The sequence below is a fragment of the Leptodactylus fuscus genome, chromosome 7, assembly GCF_031893055.1.
Source record: "Leptodactylus fuscus isolate aLepFus1 chromosome 7, aLepFus1.hap2, whole genome shotgun sequence".
Classification (NCBI taxonomy): domain Eukaryota; kingdom Metazoa; phylum Chordata; class Amphibia; order Anura; family Leptodactylidae; genus Leptodactylus; species Leptodactylus fuscus.
Window position 1 is genome coordinate 128,484,176 of NC_134271.1, and position 19,369 is coordinate 128,503,544.

Here is a 19,369-nt window from a genome sequence, read left to right on the forward strand (position 1 = left end):
CACATGCACGTCCGTTGGTACGCTCTGCCGTCACAATATCAAGAGGCGGAGTCGAACGCTGGGATCGTACGCATGCGCAGACATTTTGGCAGTGCTGGTGGAGGTTCCGGCGCCTTGGCCGTGCTGCACACAAGCTGCAGTCATGGTGAAGAAGCGGAAGAATCGTAAGAACCGGATCGTGATAGACTCGGACTCTGATGATAGCGGCAGCGATGACAACCTGGATCAGGTGAGGGGCGCTGTGTCCGCTCTCCCGCCCGTATGACCTGGGCCAAGTCACCGTCTCCCGGGCCCGGGCTGCTGGGCACACTGGAGCCTTTATGTCCCTGGCCCGGTGCTCTACAGGACTGGCCGATCCTGGCTCCGGTCATCTGCTCTATTTATAGCCGGGCGGATGATGATCCGGGGCTCTGTGCTAGGGAATGGCTGGAATAACAACTCCCCGTGCTCTAGAATGGAGGCGCCCACTTCCTTGGCAGGAATGTTCCAAAATTCGGGCAGGGGATGTTGTGTAGCTCTCTGGGTTCTGATGGGGCTGCTGATCACCTGCAGGGATCGTGGGCTTGATGGGGCTACTAACCAATGGCAGGGATCTTGGGCTTTGATGGGTCTACTGATCACCGGCAGGGGTGTTTGGTGCTGAGGGGTCTACCGATCACCTGCAGGGATCTTGGGCTTTGATGGGTCTACCGATCACCTGCAGGGATCTGGGGCTTTAATGGGTCTACCGATCACCGGTGGGGATCTTGGGCTCTGATGGGTCTATCGATCACCAGCAGGGATCTTTGGCTTTGATGGGTCTATGGATGACCTGCAGGGATCTTGGGCTCTGATTGGTTTATCGATCACCATCAGGGATCTTTGGCTTTGATGGGTCTATGGATCACCTGCAGGGATTTTGGGCTTTGATGGGTCTATGGATCATCGGCAGGGGTCTTGGTCTCTGATGGGTCTACCGATCACCGACAGGAACTTAGGCTTTGATGGGTCTACTGATCACCTGCAGGGATCTTGGGCTTTGATGGGTCTACCGATCACTGGCAGGGATCTTGGGCTTTGAGTCTACCAATCACCGGCAGGGAACTTGGGCTTTGATGGATCTACCGATCACCGGCAGGGATCTTGGGGTCTACTGATCACTGGCAGGGATCTTGGGCTCTGTGGGGTCTACCGATCACCGGCAGGGATCTTGGGCTCTGTGGGGTCTACCGATCACCGGCAGGGATCTTGGGCTCTGTGGGGTCTACCGATCACCGGCAGGGATCTTGGGCTCTGTGGGGTCTACCGATCACCGGCAGGGATCTTGGGCTCTGTGGGGTCTTTTGGAGTACATGATGTCTTACATTGTAAGCACTGCTACTTATATCACTTTGTGCCAATAGTTATACCATACGTTAAATTGTTTCTAGATCTGTTGCCCTCCATTGTGAGGCACTGTTTATTGTGACAAGGATTGGCAACATTTCGGAGACTCTCCACATGGTCCATGTGTGTTCTGTAACTATATCCTCCATAACACCCTGCTGTGTGCACTAGCTTAGTTCTGTTTTACCTAAAGCTTACAATAATTAAAAATAATGAACCTTGTAAGGCTATATTCACACCATGCTATCTGCTTGTGATTTTGTGTGTGTATTCCTCACCGAAGCCATAAAACATCTGCCTTCTACTGCATTGTATTTTTTGTTCCACCTTTCATATGGTTGTAGAATTTTGTGCCCTGAATTTGACATCCACATTATAGGAAATTCTACAAGTGGCATATAGTATAGGAGATGGATAGAAGGACTGTGGCTACCACTGGTCACGAGATTAGACGTGTTTCGGTCCCTAGTCTGAATGGAGTAGTGGTCAGAAAGGTGCGTCAATATTCTCTTCCTTACTATGAGGCCGCCACAGATATCCCATATCCAAACTTAATCACTTGACTGATTTGCTTTGCAGGTCGACACCCTTTAATGGGGATTTCATGGCTTTCTAAATTAATGACCTTTCCTATGCCTGGGACCCTTGTAGATCATATCTCAATGTGAGGTCATGTTGATTTGTCACTCTCACCATGCCACCGCTCAGTCTCATTCAAATGAATGGGCCGCGATGTGATGCCAAGCACAGCCATTGTACAAATATATGGCAAGGTGCTTAGTGGAGATGCCGCAGTTCTCGCCTGAATGCTGTGGTCTCTTTGTACAACTTGTTGGACAGGCGTTGGGTTGTAGGACCTAAGGATAGGTCTTCGATAAACAAGTCTAGACAACCCCTTTATGGCAGGGGACAGTATTGCAAAATCTCCATCCCTTTAGGGCCCATGCAAGTGACTGACTCTGCATCTGAATTGGGGACAAGTTTATCAGAGAATGCAGTCGAGTGACATCTGAGTGCATTCCCTAATAATTCATGTCTGTGAGGCTTCCCTGGATCTGTTATGTACCTATAATATGGATTAGAATAGGGCCGGCTGTATAATAATCCGTGTTATCAGAGTGGATCTGGAAGCCCCCTAGACGGGAATGCACTGTACGGCCATACGTCTGCGTTCGATGATAAACTCGGTCTCCAATTCAGATACTCTCATTGTTATGTGCGTGGACCCAAATTAGCATCATAGTGAATGTGATTTCTATGACCAAAACAAATGACCTGCACTGCCGCTTCTGTACCCAAATCATGTGCGTCATCACCGCAGGTGTCACCCAAATGCAAAGGTTGAAAGCTATTGAAACCCTGCACTGATTCCTATTCGTGAGTCGCAGCAAAAACACCTGATACCGGTATCCGTATTGGGATGGGGTAAATTCAAAATCTTCGTTATTTCCAATCCAGGGCTGTTTCTAATATGAACACAGCGCTTTGATGCTTTAATAGGTCCACAATGACCTTGTATCACATATCCACTGTTTGCATATCCCTAATACTCTCCACTGCATGACTGAAGTGCGGAGAAGTTCAATTGAAGCCATGGTCATGCACGTGCCCTGCCACCCCCATTCATGGTGGCTATCTCTATCAGTCACAAAAAGGCACATGTTTGAGCGCTGCTTCAATTGTCCAGTGAGGCGTAACAGGGGACCTGAGACCCCTGATGTCCAAGTACAGGGACCCCATCATTCAGGCACTTTTTACTTATCCCGTGGTTTCTTTGTTTGCTGGATCAATTGGCGTACCTGACATTGATGATCTGTATATTATCATTGTCTGGGTGACCCTTTGAAGACCATTTATAACCCAACCTTTCATTGGAGTATAAATGTGTAGATGAGCCACATGCCATGGCAGAGGTTACTGCCACATTTTGATTTGTCTTCTATTCAGTAAGGGTATGTGCACATTTCAGTTTTCTCATACTGTGTAGCTCTATGTCTAGGGTTATATGGATTTTTGTCTGCATCTCTCATCATGCGACCAAATATTCCTGGATCACCTTGTGATCTTTGTCCAAAGTCGCCATGTAACCCTCGCCTAAACCCTTGCTATCTCTCTCATACTACTTCCCATTATGGAGACTGTGCTATGCGATTGTTCATACTGCGCAGATCTTCTTCTGTGTGCAAGCGATGGCTACATTGTGGCGGGGTGGAAGTGGCATGTCGATTATTACGACTGCGGCTAGTTCAGCTGAGACACTTTTGGGCCACCAAATAAATATGGCCGATATATGGATAGTTTCCCCTGCCTGTAAGGGCCCTCTGTCTGCCGCCTAGTAGATCACCTCCGTGCCCCATTTTTCATCCATGTCCCCATTCCACAGTATGAGGGATTTGCAAAGTACACATTGGACCATGGGCTGACCCAAAGTCTGAATAGTCCGCCATGTCTAAGACTATCTTTGGTTCCATAACGGCCAATCACAGCTCATCATCTTGAAAAATGAAAGCTATGTTGTCCATGGTGAGCATCCAAGGTAGTCGTACAGTTAGGTTATGTGGAATTTAGAGATGACGTGAGATGATCTTCGGCCCTGTGTCACCCGCGATGGCCAGAGCTTTGGCTTTCATCCGCCGTTGGTCTAAGAGGCTAATCCTCTGTAGTCTTGCACTTTGGGTTCTGTGGCTGAGTCTATGGGAAGACCGAGCTGGTCGCTGCTTTCTTTAAAATCAATAAGGCCAGTACTCGCTGCTGATTTTGGCTCCGAATGCAACACAAAATCAGCAGGAAATCCCTTCTTATGAGTGGCCGCTGGGGCAATTTTGAGACGTGAGGGACAATCTATTTAAATGTCTTTTTTCTGGGGAATAGGCGGCCCCTTCCCACACTTTACAGCCACTAATAACTGTACTTTATTATCACTTGCGTTCCCACAATGGAAGATCTTAAATCTTAGATGTCTGAGGCGTCAGATCTGTGCCCAAGTCCGTTTGAGGCTCAGTCGCAACGTCTGTCTGAGGTCGGCAGGTGAAAAATTCCTGCACGGAGGGCGTTCGCCTGCCATTTTCAGTTTTATAATGGGGTCCATCGGGTGACCGTTGTTTGAAGTCGGTGGGCTCAGTTGGACGTTTGTATCTGCTGTTTAGTGGTCCACTTATCTGTTGTTCTGGTCCAGAACAATGGATAGGCTGACGTCAGTGTGAACATGGCATACGTCATCTGTATCTTCAACATTGAGGGTCTACAACTCCCAGGACACCCCACTAGCTGCCAATATTGGGCAAATTTGTGTATTATGTGACCTACAAGTTATCATGCACATTCTGGTTGAGCCTAATCTTAAAGGGATCCTGTATCCAAGTTTGGGGCCTTAAATCCAGTGATCCCAGTCTCATGTGTCGTAGCATTTAGCAGAAGTTTTTATATACTGGAGAGGAGTTGTTGTAGTTCATTTCTGGCTACTCCTAGCCATGCCGCACAGGTTAGTTATGCACACGGCATCATCCTAGAGCAGACACAATGTTTTATCCACAGCAGGATACAAATAAATCTGCCATATACTACGACAGATGAGACTGGGGGTCACCAGGTTTGAGTCTGTAACACCCCACCGCCCCAGTTCCATATTTCCTGTATAACCCCTTTATCAAGCAAATTGATAATATGTAATATTAGAAATGGATATTGATACAGCTATTATTGCCTTTCAGGAGCTGCTTTCCCTTGCTAAGCGCAAGAGGAGTGATTCAGAGGAGAAAGAACAACCGGCGAGCAAACCTGCTGCAACCTCAGACTCCGAGACCTCAGACAGTGACGATGAAGTGAGTATGCATTGGTTATGCTTCATCCCCCATGCAAGAAACTCCTTATAGATCAGGGCCAGCAATCACTCCATAAGTTTTAAAACTACAAATCCCATCATGCTCCATTCCAATCTGTAGGTTTACTAGTGTGCATGATGGGAGTTGAAGTTTCACGAGTGTTGGAGTGCTGTTACATGTCATTCCCAGAAATTCCGCAGCGTTTTACACTACTTGCAACTGGGATTCATGGGATTCATGCACGTCCTATGCCCACTTTGTGGAAAAAAATTGCAGCGTGGAAACACTGCGGTTTCCAAGGACACGTTTTTGGAAATCACGGCATGATTTTGGAAATCACAGCATGTCAATTCTATCTACGGAAACGCCGGTATAATTGTAACAAAGTCCATGGGGGGAAAACTCTGCGAACTTTCTGTTCAAAGCGCTGCGGGTAGAACCACAGTGCGTTCATGCCACGGTTGTTCCCGCAGCCCTTTAGCGTGGCATTTCCGGCCCGTAGGAAAAGGAGTCTGTCACCAGAACTGAGCATATTAAATTAGCCCGCAGATGGATTCAGGTGACCCTAACCTAACTGTGTACTCCCTTTGTGAGATTTGCTGTTCTTGTCAATACTTAAATAAGCTCTTTGGCTCAGTGAGGATATTGCCGCTTACCTCTTTGGTGCATTGTCTACACCCTCATTGCCCCAAAGAACTCATTTGTGTGGTGGCAACTGGCAATATTTCAGCAATGGAGGTACGGAGTCACTATTTGATTCAGGTGTCCCTAACCTATCTCTGGGGCTGGATTGTGAGGACAGGCTCCCTTTAATAGAGAGGGTGTAAATCGGGCCCCAGGTCTGGAAGCGCATCCACTGGGACAGTTTGTACTTTTGGTAAAAGAGCAATTTGCAGAATATAATATAAAATGTTTTATGAAGTATTCTGAATTTTTTTTTTTTTTTGTGGTTCTTAGTGGACTGTCGGAGGGGTGAAAAATAAGAAAAAAGGAAAACCTGGAAAAGGACTGGACAAGAAAGGATCCATGAAAAAGACAACGAACAGGGGCGCCTCTTCTGGCAGCTCTGGAAAGGATAGCTCGGGAGAGAGTTCTGCGCCTGAAGAAGGTGAGTAGAAAGTGACAAACCTGGGGAAGCTAGGCCTCACCGCCTTTGAATACAATACCTTAAATATTCTAGAAAAAAACCACATGCGCCTGCCTTCTTGCTCTTACTGGAATACCCATTTAAGACGTTAGAATTCTTTCATTAGATAATGTTTATTGCAAAATCTTAATTCCAGGTGAAGTTTCAGACTCCGATAGTAACAGTTCTTCCTCGAGCTCTGATTCGGACTCCTCTTCGGAGGAAGAGGAGTTTTGTGATGGATATGGAGATGACCTTATGGGGGATGAAGAAGACAGGGCTCGCCTGGAGCAGATGACTGAGAAGGAACGAGAGCAAGAGTTATTTAACCGGATTGAGAAACGAGAAGTGCTGAAAAGACGGTATGTTCATATGTTATACAGTGTGAATATCACAACTCTTATATAATGTGTACAGCCGGGAGCTTGGGGGTTTAGACGTCACTTTACAGCTGCTGACCCTTTTGTCTGGCTTCTGGCTTTGGCCTAGTGAGTTTCTATTACTACTAGGAAAGTTCATATATTGCGGTATTTTTAATTTTTAATTTATTTTTTGGTCTTTTCAATTGACTTTACGTTGTAGGTTTGAGATTAAGAAAAAGCTGAAAACTGCAAAACGCAAGGAAAAGAAAGAGAAAAAGAAGAAACACGATGAGGAGCAAGAAAAGAAAAAACAAACCCAGATCCTGGAAGCTCAGGCTCAGGTACGGATTACTTGTCCTCAGCAAACTCTAAGGGCAAGTTCTTGTGGGTTTTTTTGGTCAGGATTTTGAGGCCTCAAAAAGACGGCTCCCATTGAAATCAATGTGAGCCGGTCAGTTCTTTTTTTCCGGGAGCTGTTTGTTCCAGCTCCCGGGAAAAGGAGAGAGATGCTCGTTATTCAGGCGGATTAACCTCGAGACATCCACCTCAAGACACTCCCTCCTCCCGACTAGGCCCATTCATTTGGGCCTAATCCGGAGTGGAGTGCGTGACTGGATGCCAGTGCACTGCACCAGCATCCAGTCGCAGCTACCCATATTTTGGTCTGGAATTAGAGACGTCTTCCGTCCTCAGGCCCCGGACCAAAAAACCCTGTGTGAACTTTCCCTAAAGTGGAGACATCTGAATAGAACAGTGGTCATGTAAACACGGCCGCCCCAGTTAGTGTATGGAACTAGTGAAGATGGCTAACAGCTTAGTAGAGGATTTGGCCATCTCCATCAGTCTCATAGGCTGTAAATGCATCTGCGTGACTACTTCCGTTCACACTCCTCTGGAATTGGGCTTCGGAGGCAGTTTTTAGTGACTATTGTGACCCTCAGTGACCTCTACTTTCTCATCAGACCTGCCCGTGAGCAGGAACCACAGTGATGAGGTCTCCCATAGCACTGATCAGTGAAACGAGTTGTGTTTCGGATGCTAACCCCTGTAACAGAGATCAAGGTTCCTTTTTAGTCATTTATTTTATCCATTTTTAATAAAGGTTACATCTCATAACAAGGAGAGACGCTCCAAGAGAGATGAGAAATTGGACAAGAAGTCCCAAGCTATGGAGGAGCTGCGAGCAGAGCGAGAGAAGAGAAAGAATAAGACCGGTATGACTTGTGTGTATTGTATTATTGTGTGACAAGGTAGAAAAGCTCATACCACGAATAAGAAGTAATTTCACTAGTTTACCATTCTTGTCTTACATCACTGGCATCCTGACTAGAGATGAGCGAGTACTGTTTGGATCAGCCGATCCGAACAGCACGCTCGCATAGAAATGAATGGACGTAGCTGGCACGCGGGGGATTAAGCGGGCGGCCGCTGTCAAAGCGGAAGTACCAGGTGCATCCATTCATTTCTATGGAGCGTGCTGTTCGGATCGGCTGATCCGAACAGTACTCGCTCATCTCTTATCCTGACCTCTAAGATGCGTAATGACGTCTCCATTGAATTTGTATATTCTTCCCGTGATCTGTTTGTTTCAGTCCAGTCTCTACTTTCTCCACTGACCCTATGAAATGTGATATGAATGTCTTTTTGTTTACAGCTGAACTTATCGCTCGGAAGCAGCCGCTCAAGACTAGTGAAGTTTACTCTGATGACGAAGAGGAGGAAGAAGATGAGAAGTCTAGTGAGAAGAGTGATCGCTCCTCTAGATCGTCTTCCTCATCTGATGAAGAAATGGAGTAAGTTTTCACGTCTTGTTATAAATAATTGATGTACATGACGGTAACTGAGCAGTGGATCGAGGAGGCCTTGAATATTCCTTGTAAAGATTTCTGCTGTTAGTGGAGCTCCAGTCTGCTGACGTGTAGTTCAGAGTACTGTTGCTGGGTTCAACGGGCGAGTTGACCCTGGGAAATGTCATCATTCACCCATCAACTCCATAGTGTATTTTAGTCTCTTCGCCATGTGTTGCCGTTACTGCTATTCTAACATGATTTCATAGAATTAAGAACTGAAAGGAAGTGCTACATTTTAAGCTGTTCATTTTTTGATACAGGACGGAAGAAATCCCTCCAAAGTCTCTGCCTGTTTCGTTGCCGGAAGAACTTAATAAAGTTCGACTATCCCGGCATAAGCTGGAACGTTGGTGCCACATGCCCTTCTTCGCCAAGACTGTTTCTGGATGCTTTGTACGGATCGGTATCGGCAATCACAACAGCAAACCTGTGTACAGGGTAAGCGTCTGTGGAATATGTTATGTAAGGCCTTTATTAGAAAGCGTGCTGTCTGTAGACATGGACCCATAGTAGTGCATACGGCAATGCAAAGAGTTATTTTCAAATAAAGAAACTACAAGGTCCAGTCACATTAATTTGACCACCTGTCAAAATCCAGAATAACCCCCTTTGGCAGAGCGGACACTGCGAGACGTGCAGGAAGAGAGGGGATGTTGTGATGATGATCACTGGGATGTTGAGCCATGCCGACTCCAGTGCTGTGGGTTATGCGGTTGAGCATCCATGGCACGAAAAACCCGATGGAGCTGGTCCCACAGATTCTCGATTGGGTTCAAGTTCGGGGAATTTGCTGGCCAAGGGAGTACGGTAAACTCATCCTGGTGCTCCTCGAACCACGCACGTACACTGCGAGCTTTATGACATGTCACATTGTCCTGCTGGTAGATGCCATCATTCTGAGGAAAAACATTTCGCATGTAGGGGTGAACATGGTCCGCAAGGATAGATGCATACTTGTGTTGATCCATCGTGTCTTCAACAATGATGAGTGCACCCAGATGGCTGATGACACGTGCCTTCTGCCATTGGTTATTTAACGTTGACGTCAAAAGTAGGCGCTGGTCACATTAATATGACTGGACTGTGTATATCATTAACTAACTATATCAGTCTGGACATGGAGACCATTGCCTTCTGGACATACTGACTGAATACATGTATGACGCAATTGTTGCAAATACAACTCTTGGTAGCCCTTGTTGCTGCCATCTGCATGTGCCTTCACAGAGACCACGGTTTGGCTATGTATTATGAAAACCAACCAAAATGTGCATTTGCTCTATGGTTCTAAATGGGCACATCTTTACTTTTTCAGGTAGCCGAAATTACCGGCGTAGTGGAAACCGCAAAAGTTTACCAGTTGGGTAGCACAAGGACAAATAAAGGTCTCCAGCTGAGGTAATACTTCTTAGGAGGACTTGTAGTAATATCCATGCTTAATACCGATAAGGATACATGGCTGACCCTTGCTGTGATTATTATATACTTACCGTATATCCACTCTTTTCATTTAGACATGGCAGCGACCAGAGAGTATTCCGTTTAGAATTTGTGTCCAACCAGGAGTTCACAGAAAGCGAATTCATGAAGTGGAAGGAAGCTGTAAGTATCGCGTTGGAGTAGACAATATCCAGTCTAGTAGTGTTTTAGCTTTCTTGTTACTGTGGGTTTATAAGGGTTAATTAAAGACCACTCTTACGTCTTTGTGCAGATGTTCTCGGCAGGCATGCAGCTCCCCACGTTGGACGAAATTAACAAAAAAGAAGTGACTATTAAAGAGGCCATGAACTACAAGTTCAATGACCAAGACATTGAAGAAGTAAGTGATATGTAGTAACTGAATTTAGTCTGTTCTTCATGGTCCGGCTCCATTATATTATGGCCACTCTTCCCGCCCCAGTCATGACACAATTAGACTTGCAGCACCATAGAAGTCTATTACAGCTCTAGTTGGCCGGGATCCGTGTCTGACTACATACAATACAACCTGGCACTACACACTAGAGAGAAGGGGGAAAACATTAGGATTTCCTTCCTGAGCCGTAATATTACTATTAATAATATTTTCTTTGTCTTCTTTCTATCGCAGATTGTAAAGGAAAAAGAACGGTTCAGGAAAGCGCCCCCCAATTACGCCATGAAAAAGACTCAGCTTCTGAAGGATAAGGTATAACCCATCCCTTATTGCATAGAGTTTCTAAATCCAACCCATCTTTAAAGGGATATTCCCATCTTGGCAGAAACATGGGAAAGAAGGGTTCCTTCCCCAAATCCGCTGCAGAATCCACTCAGATTCTGACTCCCATTGGAAACAATAGGAGGCAGAGATCACTATCAATCTGCAGCTCGAAACTCCAATTCATCTGGGCCTAATCCCCTGCGGAACGTTGCGATGGATGTTCTGTATCTGCATTCTGTCCGCAGGTAGACCTCAGCCAGAAAAAGAAGAGGAGTGCCTCTTTATTTGACGTTGTGTGAAATCTTTGCATAGACCTGTGTACAAATGTCTATAACTGGGTCACTACTTACTATTTGACTTCATTGTAGGCTATGGCCGAGGAAGCTGGAGACCAGGATCGGGCAAAACAGATTCAAGACCAGCTGAATGAATTGGAGGAAAGGGCAGAAGCTCTAGATCGTCAGAGGACAAAGAATATTTCTGCTATCAGGTATGGGATGAATCTAATGTCTAATGATATTGTATTGCACCCTACATTGTCTTCTGGTGATCTTCATTCATTAATTCCAAAAAGGGGGCACCCCCACTAAATAGGATAAAACGTAACCTTTATTTAGAATATTTTTAAAAAAATTAAAATACCCCAACACAGTATTCGGCCCCTATAATTCTTGCAAAGGGCGTATGTGTAAGTGTGTCTATCCACTCTACAGATTGAATAAGAGCGAATTAAATTCCTCCCAGACTCACAGGGTGTGTTTCTAACAAATGTGTTTCTATACTATATACCTCTCATCCAGCAAACCAGAGGACAGTCTATAGAGTGTTAACACTGATTACAATGTGTCGTTTGTATTAACCCCACAATACTATTTGAAGCTGTACGCTGGTAAATAAGGATTTGAGTGTGATAGCTGCAGCTTGATATTGAATAAACTAGACTTCCCTATTGTCTGTAGATATTTACAACGTGGAGTAAATCCCATTAACAGTAACCCTGGCACTTTGTATATAAACAATGTGGGTGTGATATTAAGATGGGGCAATCAATATATGAATGTCCGTATAGCAAGGGTTGGTCTACATTCAGACAGAGCGGTTTTCTGAAGAGAGTTCCAGCTGCCTCAATTGTGACATAAATATCATGATTTATGCCATTGTATCGTGTATGCAGGAGATCGCTTACTTTATATGTGTTGTATTCCTTTGAGAGATCACAGTTCTTGCACTGTAGCCGTGCTTTGAACTTAGCCCCGCCCACTACAAAGCCCTGCGAAGTGAGGAGGCTGGGTCACACACAGTGATGGCCTCTGATTGGGCGACGGTCGTGAGGAGGGCGGGCTTACAGGTGTGCTCGGACACTATATAAGAGCAGCCAGCACTGAACGCAGTGTCAGCCTCTATGAAGGATCAGGACCCACCATCAGGGTCCTGAGAACTGCGGTTTTGACCGCACACCACTACATTGTTTAGGGTGTTAGGTAGCCATAGCCTGTTATCATAGGCAGGTTGTTTAAGAAGGTCTCCTGATGGTTTAGAACAAAAGAAACGCGTTGAGACAATGTAGATTAGACACACTATAGGTGTGATCCTGAACAATAGTCAGCAGTAAACACTGAGGCTCTGGGTTATCAATGAGCTTTAGCTTCAGCCTGAGATTAGGGATCACGGATTAGTGACTTCCTATCAGTTTAAATAAACTAAATTAAATTAAAGTTTAAATAAATTAAACTGCTAGATTGTGGGCTGTGTTTGGGTTTGTAAATATCTACAGACAATAGGGAAGTCTAGTTTATTCAATATCAAGCTGCAGCTATCACACTCAAATCCTTATTTACCAGCGTACAGCTTCAAATAGTATTGTGGGGTTAATACAAACGACACATTGTAATCAGTGTTAACACTCCATAGACTGTCCTCTGATTTGCTGGATGAGAGGTATATAGTATATAGTGTGCAGCAAGTGTAATCTCAGTCACAGGGAGACGTGTGAAGCATTTGTTAGAAACACACCCTGTGAGTCTGGGAGGAATATAATTCACTCTTATTCAATCTGTAGAGTGGATAGACACACTTACACATATGCCCTTTGCAAGAATTATAGGGGCCGAATACTGTGTTGGGGTATTTTAATTTTTTTAAAAAATATTCTAAATAAAGGTTACGTTTTATCCTATTTAGTGGGGGTGCCCCCTTTTTGGAATTATTGTAAAATTGGTAACCCTTGATCCAGTGTGTTCCGATCTTCATTCATTACACACAGGAACTACCAAAGTGCCATCATGAGGTAAACATGGCTACCCCTTAGCCAGAATGTCTCCAATGGGGTTTCTGAACAAAGTATGGCATCCTAAGCGTCATATTTAGTTGCAATTGGAAGTCCTAAAGATGTTTTACTTGATCCAAAAAAAGTGAATATCTTTAATAGAGATGAGCGAACACTGTTCAGATCAGCCGATCCGAACAGCACGCACCCATAGAAATGAATGGAAGCACCTGTGACGCCGGCCGGACGCCGGCAAGGTCAGCGTCACAGGTGCTTCCATTCATTTCTATGGGAGCGTGCTGTTCGGATTGGCTGATCCGAACAGTGTTCGCTCGTCTCTAATCTTTAGTAATAGTTCTTAAAATGCGTTATAATGTATTAATCACATCCTCCTATATATTTTCAGCTATATTAATCAAAGGAACAGAGAATGGAACATAGTGGAGTCCGAAAAAGCACTAGTGGTGAGTTCACATTACATTCATATAAAGTGCATGTTGGCGTAGATGTACTAATAAAACTGCGCACATTCTGACGTGACCTTCGTCAGACTCTGACAAAAACATGCAAAAATTTTGATGCAAACGAAGTCAACCAAATGGAAAAAAACTAAAAAATTCGCCTGAAATGGCAAAGGATTTATCATCCAGTATCAGCCACTGTGATAAATCTGGTGTAGTATAAGACTGTCTAGTGTATATTGTTGATCAGTAAGAGTGAGTAAATCCTTCCCGATATATTTTTCAATGCAGTAATATTTGCAATGAGTTAAAATCATAGCGTAGTGCAATGGCCCCATTGAAATTAATGCAGCGTCGCACATATTGCACGACCTGATGTCCATTCAAACTGGGTTGTAAAACACCCCAGTCCTTAGGATCAGTGAGGGGCGCAGCAGTTGGACCCCCACTGATTAGCAAGTTACCTTCTATGCTTTGGATAGGGGAAGCTTTCTTTATTATAGAATACTGCTTTAAGCTAAGGCCCCACGTTGCGAAAACACAGCTTTTTTTTTTTTTTTTTTTTTTGTTCAGTTTTTTTTTGAGCCAAAGCCAAGAATGGCTACAAATGGAATGGGAAATATATAGAAAGCTCTTATACTTCTAACTTGTGCTCAATCTAGTCCTGGCTTTGGCTAAAAAAAAAAACGCAACAAAATCTGCAAGAAAAAAAACCTGTTTCTGCAACGTGGGGACTCAGCCTTAAAGGGTGTTGGCACAGGAATTCCCTCCCTATAATGTGTCATCGGGTATGGGGCAATGCCACTGCATGCAGGTCAGTTCTTAGACAGGGTTGTTAGAGATGGCAAAAATGGGACACAGGATAAGGGGGGTGTAGGAGAGTAAATGGGGCACAGGGTGAGGTGGGAAGTGGGCTCAGGGTCATGGGTTGGGGAGGGAGAACGGAGCGAGGGAATATTGGAGCGGATAGGGAAAAAGTGGGGGGCCAGTGGACGCAAGATGGGGGTCCATGGGCGCACTGGGGTTGGAAGGGCCCACTGTGGCCACAAGGCAAAGGCGGCACTGCATGTGGGGCACGCAGGGGGTGGGGGGCCGTGGACGAAGTCGCGGGTAATGCTAGTAGGTTTATATTTGTATGTTTCTGATGGTAATAATATGGATCTTTTTATAGGCTGAGAGTCAAAGCATGAAACAGCAACAGATGGATCCCTTCACGAGGAGACAGTGCAAACCTACTATGGTATCCAATGTAAGTGATCCAACAAAGTCTCTGCCTGCAGGACGTAACTGAGAGGTTTGTGGTAAAAAAAACCCCACCAAACTGTGGCTTTCTGAATCTGAATTGGGTATAAAGTGGGCCGTGATCCCAGTTTGTGAAGTCAGGAGCTAGCAGGGATAGAGAAGGGATAGAGGGTTAGAGAAGATTTGTGCCTATTCTTATAGTAACCTGTGTCATTTGGATTTCCAGTCTCGGGACCCAGCGGTACAAGCTGCCATCATCGCCCAGTTGAATGCCAAGTATGGATCGACTGGAAATCCAGAAGCTCCTAAAGACAAAACTGCAGTAAGAATCTACCTTGTGTCTTGTATCTGATATCTGTTGTATCTGATCTCTATATTAGGAGGTAAATGGTTCTACCAATCTATCTTTCAGAATCCAAGCAAAGATAAAGACGGAAACACAAAATCCACCAGTGACCTGTCGGAGGACCTCTTTAAAGTGCATGACTTTGATGTGAAGATTGATCTACAAGTCCCCAGTTCAGGTAAATGAGTCTATACCAAAGTAATAGCAGTAAATAGACTAATATACTGAGATCTATGGTGGTTCCTGGTTACCTGATGTACCCGGGGCAGCACCATGTAAGTTCATTTACAGGAATGGGTAGAAATCCAGGGCACCGGTCGGCCTAATGTGAAGCCTATAAAAAAGTCAAGAAACAAATATCTACTAAAACGCTTAATCTTGTTGTAGAGTCCAAGTCGCTTGCGATCTCATCCAAAGCCCCCCCAGCCAAGGACGGAGCACCAAGAAGATCATTGAACTTGGAGGACTACAAGAAACGAAGAGGACTTATCTAAGATAGTTTGGGCCGCCGCTCCCGACCTTGCATGTTCCATCGTGTTACCATCAGGTTTTTTTTTTTTTTAATTATTTTTCCTCCTCCATCTTCTATTTGTTTGTCTTCACCAGGCCGGAGCAGCTGAATGAAGAGAAGACTTGTACCATCCTAAAAACTGTAAATAAACTGTATATATTTTACACCATGTCTTTTCTTCTTTTGCCCTTCTGAATTGTGGATTTGTGACTGAGTGCCCCCCTATTTTTTTTTATTTTTATTTTTTGACCCTGATCTCTTCATGCTCCAGTATTACAAGGTATTCCAGAGATCGACTGTGCAAAAAAAAATACATAATGGACTGTGTAAGCACCCTATGGGTTTCCACACAAGATAACTTGGTTTCATGTTTTACCAGTACCCTGCACTTTCTTCTTCTAAGGAAAGAATTCTGATAAACATGGCACCACCTTTTTTGTTACAGAAGGAAGGTTTAACTTTCTTCCCTCCTATATATTTTAATTTTTTTTTCCCCAGCTGATATTCATGATGTTTATGGCTGTTCATAACTCTACAAGCTGTAAATAACTACGAGGAAGAATCTCATTAAATGAATGTTCTTACAATCTTGTGTTCATGTATGATCTGTATATACAGCGGCGTGCTAGAGCGTATACTGAATAGGACTGCTCGCTATATCCCCTACACCTGGGGCAGGGAACATCGGCTCTCCAGCTGCTGTGAAACTACAACTCCCATCATGCTCCATTCACTTCCATGGGAGTTCCAAGAACAGCAGAGCCAGTATGCATGCTGGGAGTTGTAGTTTTGTAATAGCTGGAGAGCCGAAGGTTGTCTACCACTGTCCTACACCATCTCGTCTCCATTAGTGTCCCCTCTAAGATGGAGCGTCACGTTAAGTCTGATATTGCTTACTAAGCACAGTGTCGTACGTTGTATAGTGGTTGTGTTTAGTATTATAGCTCATCCCCATTCATTTGAATGGGGATGAGCTGCAGCATAACCAAGTGACCAATGGAGGTGATGTCATTGGCCTGAGAGAGGCTTGAAACAGCTAATTGGTTGGGTGGGGACTAATGTATGATTCTACCATTCTGATATTGATGGCCTATCTTCTAGATGGGTCATAATTAGAGATGAGCGAACAGTAAAATGTTCGAGGTTCGATATTTGGTTCGAGTAGCCCCTCAATATTCGACTACTCGAATCGAATATTGAACCCTATTATAGTCTATGGGGGGAAAATGCTCGTTTCAGGGGTAGGCAACGTTCGATCAAATTATACTTACCAAGTCCACGAGTGAGGGTCGGGCTGGATCCTCCGTGCAGTCTTCTCCGTGCAGCTTCCCCGCAGCGTCTTCCGGCTGTAAATTCACTCTGCCAGGCATCGGGCCTGGGCAGAGCCGACTGCGCATGTCCGCACTACAAGCGGACATGCGTAGTCGGCTCTGCCCAGGCCCGATTCCTGGCAGAGTGATTTCAGAGCTGGAAGACGCCGCGGGGAAGCTGCACGGAGACGACTTCTAAAGGTAGGAGAAGAACCAGCATTGATTGGCCGACTGTATAGCATTCGGCCAATCAATGCTGGTTCTGCATCGAACTTTTACATTCAAATAGCGAGTGGTACTCGAGTATTTTGAATACCGTATTATTCGATCAAATACCTACTCGATCGAATACTACTCGCTCATCTCTAGTCATATCACAATTCCTAGAAAGCCCCTATAGGTCATGGACCCATATAACGAAACGCTGCAGAAAAAAATGTGGAAATTTTATCAGTTTTTCCGCATCGCTTTTCATTGCATTTTCCCAGAGTTTTCTTCTGCAGACTTTCTGCCTTTATTATACCTATACGAAAAACACCCAGTGTCGGGGTTTGGCAAGAATCCCATTCACTTTGCAGGTACTGTAAAATCCAACGTGGTGCTTCAGCCTTATAAACATCTTCTAGGCTAAGGCCCCACGTTGCGGAAATGCAGCTTTTCTTTTGTGTTGCAGATTTTTGAGCCAAAGTCAGGAGTGGATTGAGAAGAATATAGAAGTATAAGAGCGTCCTATATATTGCTCATTCCTTTATTAGCCATTATTGGCTTTGGCTCAAAAAACTGCAACAAAATCTGCAACAAAAAGATCTACATTTCTGCAACGTGTGGCCTCAGCCTTAAACAGTTATTCCCATTTTGCAACGGGACTGTGTAACACTTTGTAGGGGGTTTGAGCTCTGAATATGAAGGGGCTGTAGTAATGGTTTTGTTCTGCCGATATTCTGGCCACCCCAGGATAGTCTTCTGCATATTGGATGCCGGGTTGCCACTGTGCATACAAAAATGGTGAAGGTACATGGCACTAAACTTTCGTACATCAGTGGGGAACCCAGAGGTCATAGCCCTTCCAATCATAAAGTGATCACATCCTAGCAATATCACTTTGAATGGGATTTGCCATGATGTATCCAGTGGGCAGAGATTGACATGTTCTTGGAGGTTCTCCAGCAACTCTGGTGCTTTCCCTTTAAGGTAGACTTTCATCTTAAAGGGGTATGCCTGTTTTCTAAATTGATGACTAGAGATGAGCGAGTACTACTGCCGTTTCGAATAGCACGCTCCCATAGGAATGAATGGATGCAGCCAGCATGTAGCCGGGGCTGGCGTCCTGCCGCTTAACCCCCTGCGCGCCGGCCGCTCCCATTCATTCCTATGGGAGCCGTTTCGAATAGTAGTCGCTCATCTCTAGTGATGACCTATCCTAGCTAGCTTTATGCCATCATTTTATGATCAACCGCTGAGGTGTGTAATATAATGAATAATTCATACCAGAAAATAACAGAGTGCACACACAAATTCTAGTGGATAACAGGGTAGTCTATTAAATGCAAAAAAAAAAAAAAAAAAACATTCAGGATATACACATTTAAACAATACACAATACATTTAGGATCCATGGAACCTACAATGCTATGCCCAACATTATGGACTGAAGAATAATCTCTGCAAAGTCCATACAGGGCCAACTTAAAACGTGCACAACCTGCGTGGGCATAAATGTAAAACACCCCCCCCCCCCCCCCCAATTCTCAGTTTGTGTAACATACTGAGGGCACCTAATCTGTTCTCAATGAAAAATGTTGAGCAAAGGATATAAAACGATCAATGTGAGATATCGGAATATGAGCGGTGAACAATAGATTTAGATAATAGTGATGCCTCCTATAGGTAACGCCTATCCATAGGTGACCTGCCAACTGGTGTAGTGCATTCTAGTCTTAAAGAGGTTATCCACTTTCTTAAATTGATGGCCTATCTTTATAATGGATAATCTATACTAGATCTGCAGGGGTGCAGCAGATCTCTGGCATTAAGGCAGCGCTGCTCACTCGCAGCAGTATACATCAGTACCGGAGAGCTACAGATCCCATGTGTATGACCATCGCAGATGTAATATGGAAGGCCATCGATTTGAGAAGATGGATAACCCCTTCAATCTGCTGCACCGGAGTGAGATGTACCAGCATTAAGATCCTTTATATATTTGATCTTGGGAGATCCCAAGCACCAAAATTGAAGTCTGCACCAGCCAGGAACTGGGGATGATCTTCGCTATAACTTGAGCCAGTCATAGTAAATCTATAAGGCCTCGATCCTAACCCTGCTGTGCCCACTTATTACAAAAGTGGCAAGTATTGTATAAAATGCCCAAAGTTGCGAATTGTTTTTATGTGGGTGGTGCAGCTATGGTCACTCCTTGTCCGCCAGAAAGCTGGCATCCATGGTATGATAAACTAGCCTCTAGCTTATTATCCACTGGAATTGGGTGTGCGCTCTGTATTTCTGGTATGTGTTTCGTTATTTATTGTAT

General features: G+C 44.7%; 2 protein-coding genes across 2 annotated transcripts in view; one reads left to right on the top strand and one right to left on the bottom strand.

The window, feature by feature from the left end:
• MTA1 (metastasis associated 1) overlaps positions 1–19,369 on the bottom strand; it is a 229,858-nt gene that overhangs the window by 31,049 nt on the left and 179,440 nt on the right. The window lies entirely within an intron of this gene.
• RTF1 (RTF1 homolog, Paf1/RNA polymerase II complex component) lies at positions 67–16,116 on the top strand. Its single transcript, XM_075283063.1, has 18 exons — positions 67–229; positions 5,076–5,186; positions 6,144–6,294; positions 6,470–6,674; positions 6,895–7,015; positions 7,777–7,888; positions 8,329–8,467; positions 8,785–8,962; positions 9,840–9,922; positions 10,039–10,126; positions 10,236–10,343; positions 10,614–10,691; positions 11,072–11,193; positions 13,376–13,433; positions 14,602–14,679; positions 14,899–14,994; positions 15,085–15,196; positions 15,406–16,116. The coding sequence occupies exons 1-18, from the start codon at positions 143–145 to the stop codon at positions 15,510–15,512; spliced, it is 2,034 nt and encodes a 677-aa protein (XP_075139164.1). The 5' UTR covers positions 67–142; the 3' UTR covers positions 15,513–16,116.

Coding starts and splice junctions, on each gene's coding strand:
- RTF1 (XM_075283063.1), top strand. CDS start 143: ATGGTGAAGAAGCGGAAGAATCGTAAGAACCGGATCGTGATAGACTCG. Junction 5,187..6,143: donor CCTCAGACAGTGACGATGAA/GTGAGTATGCAT, acceptor TGTGGTTCTTAG/TGGACTGTCGGAGGGGTGAA. Junction 7,016..7,776: donor TCCTGGAAGCTCAGGCTCAG/GTACGGATTACT, acceptor TTTTTAATAAAG/GTTACATCTCATAACAAGGA.